At 42.8% G+C, this 7,970-nt stretch overlaps 2 protein-coding genes across 2 annotated transcripts; both read right to left on the bottom strand.

The window, feature by feature from the left end:
* Positions 1-3,882: 3,882 nt before the first annotated feature.
* On the bottom strand, positions 3,883-4,562 carry LOC119554100 (pupal cuticle protein Edg-78E). The gene is made up of 2 exons (XM_037864849.1): positions 4,449-4,562; positions 3,883-4,366 (listed from the first exon to the last, which is right to left on the bottom strand). Exons 1-2 carry the CDS (start codon positions 4,458-4,460, stop codon positions 3,995-3,997), a joined length of 384 nt encoding a protein of 127 aa, XP_037720777.1. The 5' UTR covers positions 4,461-4,562; the 3' UTR covers positions 3,883-3,994.
* Positions 4,563-5,896: 1,334 nt separating this feature from the next.
* Positions 5,897-6,836, bottom strand: LOC119553760 (pupal cuticle protein Edg-78E). Its single transcript, XM_037864365.1, has 2 exons — positions 6,773-6,836; positions 5,897-6,711 (listed from the first exon to the last, which is right to left on the bottom strand). Exons 1-2 carry the CDS (start codon positions 6,782-6,784, stop codon positions 6,163-6,165), a joined length of 561 nt encoding a protein of 186 aa, XP_037720293.1. The 5' UTR covers positions 6,785-6,836; the 3' UTR covers positions 5,897-6,162.
* Between the last annotated feature and the right edge of the window lie 1,134 nt (positions 6,837-7,970).

Genomic DNA, 7,970 nt, shown 5'->3' on the forward strand with positions numbered 1-7,970 from the left:
ATGCTTATAAATGCGTGTGTAATTATATTGTAGTCAAAGCCATGGCATACTTTTCAGCCGAGGTTGAAAATTAAAATATGCGGTCGCAATCAAAATGTCACATCTAAAGTGAAGAACGTATATTTCTGGCTTATCGGGGAGTTCGCTTCACTGCCTCCAACAAATGCGGCCCAATTAATTGGATCTTTAAACAAATGGACGCGGAAAAGCAATCAGTGGGGCTGTGAGACACTGGGAAAAATAATTTATAAGATTTTTAAAATATATCAATGACTCCGAAATATATATATTATCAGGAATGGTTATCATAATTAAAAATAAGCATATTTCAATATTATAACCAATAAATCAATTAATATATATGGAAGCACTAATTTATTTATTTGTTATTTGATCTATCTATACGTTGTTAAATAAATTTAAAATATATATTTATATTTGGTTAAAAGACTTTTATTAATGATATAATCTAACACAAAAAATTAAATCATGCATTAATTAACAACCTTTCTAGTTATAAGCCATTCTATGCATAAAATGTGTTGTGGAGTACCCACGCAACATCTTAAAAATGCGTTTCATACTTTCTAAATATAATATACTCGTAGCTGACATTCAACCCCCTTTAATATGCAAAACTACCACCTTTCGTGGCACTTTTCTCTGTGCATTCATTGTACTTCATCGCATGTCAAATGCATATTTTACTATTAAGCGCCACCGTTGCCGTCCTTGTCGTCCTGGCAGAAAGTGTAGTTGTGGCTGTATTGTTGCTGGTATCCTTGTGCGCTACTTGGGACGCAGTTGTTAACGAAAACGGATTCCGGAAGCCGAACGACCGATACGGATATAAGTGCACCGTGTCCGGCAAAGTGCAGAGTGGGGGATGGGAATGAAAATGGTGATGGGTATGGGGATCAGGATGGAGACCATCGAATGACTGTCCAGTAGAGTGTCAGGCAAACTCACGATTCGAGGTGGCATCTCCACGTACACACGTTGCTGGGCCCCACACACTTGGACACACAATTTTGTCGCCTCTCCAGAATTTGACGTTTTTTACGATTTCCACGCTAGTTGGCCCCTGAAACCCGCGCATTGTCCACTCCTCCCATACTTGACTATTGATTTTTACTTGGAAATAAATTGGTTTCGTTTGTCTGTTTAGCTATGGCCGTTGTCATTCGTACTGTTATGTCCCAAGGAATGGGAGAATTCGGCACTTCACTGGGCCAAACTTTTCTTTTGGCAATTATTGTTGGAAATTATTTTTCATTTTGCCCTGTCTACCCAGTCTCTGGGTTTTCAAAACCCCACTCCACTCCATCAACTGGCCCTCCATCGCCAAATGGCCGGAACTATTGTTATTAATACAGCCAGAGAATGTTTTTCCTTCCATTTTGGCTGCGAGAAAAATTGCACACCAAATGAAAAGTGAAAAGTGTAAAGAGTGAGGCATTAAAGTTGGATATTCTTCCCTTTTTTGCCAAGTAAAGAATGCTTAAGGAAATTTCATTTTCCGAGAATCGGAATCCCTATAAATATGACTATAACAAAAGGGCTCGCTACATTTTTTGCTAATTGAAATGCTCGCCCATTCCGTTACGGTTTATGCTTTTCAGGGAAAAGGAAGTCCGTGTCACTTTCCAGGACTCACTCGCATATTTTGGCAGCTACGTGACACATGCCGTGACCATGTTCCTCGGGGCTCCAAACAAAGTAATTTTTTTATTCAGCCGCCGTTGTGGGGCTGCTTAAATATGGACATGGTGGTGACCCCCTCAATCCCGACAAATAGAAAAGGTATCCCTTTTCCCATTCCCCCACAAATGTATTCACATTGAAACAGTCACAAAAGGGTAGTTGTATTTGTCTATCCTCTTCTTGTTTTTTGGGCCGAAGTGGGCCAGACATCGGGCCAAATGCTCTACAGTTGGTTGAGTTATGGCCAAATAAAAGACGTACAGAGAAGCTAATTTTGTGCATAGTTTATACTGACCATAAAAACAAATTGCACGGTTACTGGGCTTAGGGTTATTGGCCCATTTGTTTAATGCCCTAATATAGGGGCTAAATTTTCGGAAAGTGCACTCGGCTTATCTGCACCCGCATTATTCAAAGGCTTAGAGGCTCGAACCCAACTGATTTCTGATTAAAAATACACCCTCGTAACTCTTTTCTGGCTCAAGTTCGAGACTAAATAAATTAGTTATTTAGATTTCCCTTTAAATGCTTGAAGACACGCGGAAATACCGCGGCACGTTTCAATTATTTAAACTTAACAAACTGTTTATGCATGTTTGGCATTTTACGATTCAGCTGAAATCTCGCATTCATTTAAAAATTTATTGCCCTTCCATCAGAACCGAGGAGAGCGCCATTTACGACTTGGCACATGGAGGACAATCGCCGGGAATAAACAGCAGGATGCCCAGGATACTGAGGATACGCGACAGCCACAAACAATTCAGATTCCCATTCAGATTCAGATTCAGTTTCAGGGGACCCACTGAGCGAGGTGAAGCGGAAAAAAGAGCCACATTTCCACATCGCATTTATAATTAGATTTTCAGCAAAATGATAAATAAAAGTTTTTGATTACACAGCAGCTTTGTGCTCTTGTCCCCGGCAGGAGTAGCATAAATGGGAAGCACCTGTGCCTCGAGTGGTGACCGCAGATCCTCAGATATAATGGGTTGACATTAGCATAAGCGTTGTTAAAGACCGAACATTGAAGCCGAAATTGGGGTGGAAACAAAGCTTTACGATGGCTTCGCCTTTCGTCCTTTTGGATTGCTGAATTTTATAGCAGTTCACACATCGCATATTAACTCTCCTGGCGTCCCAATCTTTTTAATTAACTACTCATATCCGCCGCTGAGCGTGCCTAATTGATATGAGAGACCCGTTCTCCGAGTTACCACGCGTTACCACGATTTTCCCCGACTTATCCCGATTTTCCCCCAAAAGCCATCACGCTTCAATGGCGCTATGTGCGTGTTAGCCAAGTTAAGACTTCCTCTGTGTGGCTGTGAGGCTGCCACTGCTCCTGTTCCGCCGCCTGTAAGTGTCTTAATGAATTTCCATTTCCAGCAGACACTCATTCAATTCCCGCCCATAAAATCGCAGCCAAAAGCAGAAATTAACTTGCCTCATGTCAAATGTTAATGAGCAGCGAAAGCACAGTGTTTTCGATGCCCAATTTGATTGTTTTTTTATGGTTCAGATTGGCATAATATAATATCTTTAATAATAACAACATCTTTCATTTAAACGATTTTTTGATAATCAGCATTATTTTCTACTTCAAAATATAACCAGTTTATAACTAAGGTTACTTTATCTGAAGCTATATTTATGTTAGAGCTTCAGAGAACCATTTCATTGCCAGATTTTATTTCCCTTTTATTAATGCAAAGCTTGTTGCAATATGGCAACATTTTCCTACTTTTAGCACGTGTTTCAAGATAAACAAAAGACGCCTGCAGACTTGTTTTGGCCACAAACAAGTTTAACCCCAATATCTTTACACTTTCCATGTTATTGGAAACAATGTCTCACTCGAAGGTCTGGTTTTCGTTTCGCCCACGTTGACCTTGACCTTCGTTTGCTTGGGTTATCACAGAAAGTTGCTTTCGCTAGCCCGATTTCGTGTTGTGGTCCAAGACAAAAACGAACATTCAAAAACCAGCTGCATTGGAAGAAATAAAACCATAAGTTTGGGCAACTTTGGAACCACTGTTCGGGATGGAAGATGTCAAGCTACTGGCGTTAAATATTCAGTATCAAGTGCGGGGCATTGTCTCCGCTTCAGCCGGAATAAAATCTACTCCATGGCCCCACTAATTAGTTCGTTCCCAGGTACATTCGATATGCCGCAAATGAGTTGTACAAATACCAGCCGATGCTGGATGGCTTTAATCGTATGGATTGGATGAACCCATCATGTGATGATGACTTTGGCTAACTTAAGACTAATATTGGTACTGCCCACTTAGATCTGATGGGCACGGACTTCACGATCGGCCAGTTCCTCGGGGGTGGGGTGCTCCTGGATGTACTGGATGGAGCGCAGGATGGCCTCTGGGATTGGTGGGGAAGTGGGCAGGAGGTCGGACTGTGGGTGGAATCCGAACTCGTCGGCAGTGTAGACCACCTGGACGGGCACTCCCTCAGGGGAGGTGTACGCATAGGATCCGCGGGCATAGTGACCCGACTGACCCTCCTCCTTGATCTGGATACCACTGGCCTGCTCGATATCGTAGGCGTAGCTTCCGTCGGTATCCTGGTTGGTCAGGAACTTGGTGATGACATCATCGTTCGTGGGGGCGGCCAGGGCACATCCGAAGAGGGCGACGACAAGGAGCTGTTGGGATTGGGATGGGAATGGTCCCAGGATGTCAATTAAATCACTCGAACCACGGATGCGAACTCTGTTATCCACTTACGAGCTTGTACATGTTGCTGCTGGTTTGTTGACTGAGAGGCTAATGCTGTCACTCTGGGCCCCCGATTGACTATTTATAGTGCTCCGATAGTCAAAGACAAAGCCAATATGCAGACTCCGAATATGCAAACAAGTCGGGCATGCAGAGCGACCCATATTTCGCCCAATCAACTGCTTTTGGCCACACGTTTTAAGTCATTAATGCATGAGATGGAGTTCCAATAATGATATAATGGGGACTACTGGGTACTCTTTAAAAAAAATATCAGACAGCAAATATTATAGTAAAAGATTTTGAAAAATTGTTTGTATTTAAATGTAAAGATCAAGTTTTAACATCAAAGACCACACATATTTTATTTATAATCTTCGATTACTGGATACTCTTAATAATTAATGTTTAAGAAATGTATAAAATAATTTAGTTTTATTTAATAGTTAAAGATACTTGTAGTAAAAGACCAAGGTGATATTTTCATTGTTACCCACATAGTTCTTTATTTTAAATCTTTGAGCCTAAGAAGGCTTTAAATTGTAATCAAATTTACCAACCTATCGTCTGATATTGTTTAAATCCCATTTTTAAATTGACTGTCAAAATTAGTAGACCCATTAAACTTGGGTGGAGCTGATGACACAACCTCAATGCATCAAAATCAAAATCAAAGTCGAATGTTGCTCTTCGGCAAACAGCAAAAACAGTAAACGCCATCGAGACTATCACAACAGCAGCAGCAACTTGATAATTTAATCAACACAACAATGATATTTGACGTTACAACATTTCTTGAGCCCGAAACGCGAATCAACTGGAATCGAAGGGCCAACACCGATTTGCATAATACATCCGTCCAAAAACAAATGCCAGTGTGCATTTATTAATTTCTGATTGAAGTTCGCCCAGCTTGAATTGATATAGATATGGGCAAACCAGATCTGCACACTTGAAGGAAAATCTCAAGGGTTAAGAGGCTGCGATAATGCGTGTGGGCGAGGCAAAGGCATCTGCACGGGGAGAAAAAGTATATCACAATGCTTAAAGGTTTTGAAAGTATATAAATAAACTAGTCTATCACACGTGTGAGCAAGATAATCACTTTTGATTTAGGGGAATACCCTGAAAACGTATATATTTTTCCTATTTCTCACAACAAGCGATGTGGGGAATACCCCTCTGCCTTTAAAGTGCCACAATTTTTATCTTTAACTCTGAATTTTTATGGCTCAGTGTGCCAAAGCTATGATTTACCCACCGCATTGCTGATGTATATTTTCTCCCTGTGCGATGGCGATATCTCGGGGCATGGCCATATGCTCTCGTCTCGGCAAGGCATCCATAGTATAAACAAGCATATTAAATTGTATTTTTCTTTTATTACATTATTATTATCTCTGGCAATAAATGTCAACGTCAGTCGAGCCGACAACGGACACGGGCCAGAGGAGACGGTTCAGAGGGCGAAGGACCTCCGAGCAGCCCGGGAGCATGTTGATGTAAATGTATGAGGGTCTATATATACAGTGTGTGAGTGGGTGTGCCACCGCCTCCAGATGTAGTCACTTCGATGTTCTTTCCGCTGGTTGATGGGCCCTGTGTGCTGGATGCTGGATGTTGGATGGTTTGACTATGCAAACAGTCACCCAAAAACATGAGGCAGCTGGACAAGATGGATGCTGATACGGATGCTATGGATACTATGGCTGCTGCAGACCTTCTATACCTTCCTGTCGTAGGGCAGGACCTGACCCACGGACACCACTGGCGAGGCGGCGGGCGCCAGCAGAGCTCCGGCTGGCTGGAGATACTGATTGCCGCCCTGCCCCTGACCATGTCCATGGTGGTCATGGTGGTCATGGTGCTCATGGTGCTCATGGTGGTCATGGTGCCCCTCATAACCCTCGTTATCCTCCTCCGGGTGCTGGCGGTTGTACTCCAGCGACTTCAGGATGGCCTCTGGAATGGGGTGGGGCGTGGGCAGGTGCTCGCCCTGCGGCTGGAATCCGTTCTCATCGGCCGTGTAGGTCAGCTGGATGAGCTGGCCCTCGGGGGTGTAGTACTGGGATGAGCCGCTGGCGTAGTAGCCACCCACTCCCTGCTCCTGCTGGGCAATTCCGTTGGACGTCTCGAACTGGTAGTTGTAGCTGCCATCGTCCTGCTTCAGCTCATTCACAAAGCTCCGGATCTCGGCATGGGCATCCGGGGTATCGGAGGGACGAGCCTGGACTCCCAGCAGAACGGACACGGCCACAAGTACGACGACATTCTGCAATCACATCTGTTGTTATTATATCCTTTTTGAGGGAAGCCCAAAACCTTTGACTTACGATCTTCGACATTTTCGCCTGGCTTAGGTTGAGATATGGCTTATGGTTTATTTGCTGGTTTGACCCTAAGAGCTGAACTCTGTTTGATGCCTCGGTAACCTCGACCCGGCGCTTTTATACCCCAGAAAATCCGAATTGATATCCAACGAAAGTGAGGAAAGCGGCGTGCAGCCATTAGACCTGATGGTGATGATAATTGGGGGACTGGGAGTTAGGGGACTGGAACTCATATCATCACATCACATCACATGGCAGCTCATTTCGGATTTCACAGCCGAGAGCCAGCAACGGTTGCAATGCCAATTATCTCGACTCTAGGTGGCTTCCACAGCAACTTCCATTAAAAGTTTTGAGTGAAACCGAATCCGAACCGCTGACCACACACCTGGCCGACCTGACCCTTCTTCGACTCGGCTCGCCCCGCGGGTCAAGAAACTCTTCGCTGCCGGCTCTTAAGTAATTAAGTGTTTGTGTTAATTCATTAATTATCCACGACCAAGTTGCACACACTTATCGGGGCACATTCGTATGTAAGATGACCACTTTTACGAAATCTGTAATGGATTCGCTGGTTCCTAAAACATTTATCAAGCTATAAAACATGGCACAATGCCATGAGCAAAGTGGTGGCCCTTAAAGAGATACCAATGGCTCGTGCTGGGTGGGGCTTGAAATGGCCAATGAAACATCCCTCACCCGGCAAATTATTGTTCATTTTCCCCTACCCTTTGAGGAGATGCTAATCGATCAGAATTTGAGAGCTGCCTGTCCATAACTCACTCACATGGTGCACCTGGTTTCTGGCTGCGGGCAACTGGTTCGGCTCATAAGTTTTACTTAACAAATAGGTCATGGAAAACATTGCAGTATGCTGCTACTGAATGTTGCACATAACTCAAAACATTAATTAAAGGTGAAATTTATATTAAGATAAAAGCTGATAATGATATCTCTATTTTCAACTGTTTAGGGAAGAACCATTGCGTTGTAATAGCTATACAAAATTGATTTTTTATAATGCACTTTACTTTTATTATTATCGAATACTTCAGATTGTATTAAAGAGTTTTTTTAATTGTTGCTGATTAATGATACTGCTTTATAAAATAAAGTTGCGGATTGTTACCATATTCTTTTAGTTCTTTAGTTCACATAAGAATACTTTTTGTATAATAGCCGCATTAGTTTAACATTTAAG

This window comes from Drosophila subpulchrella, chromosome 3L (genome assembly GCF_014743375.2).
Source record: "Drosophila subpulchrella strain 33 F10 #4 breed RU33 chromosome 3L, RU_Dsub_v1.1 Primary Assembly, whole genome shotgun sequence".
Classification (NCBI taxonomy): domain Eukaryota; kingdom Metazoa; phylum Arthropoda; class Insecta; order Diptera; family Drosophilidae; genus Drosophila; species Drosophila subpulchrella.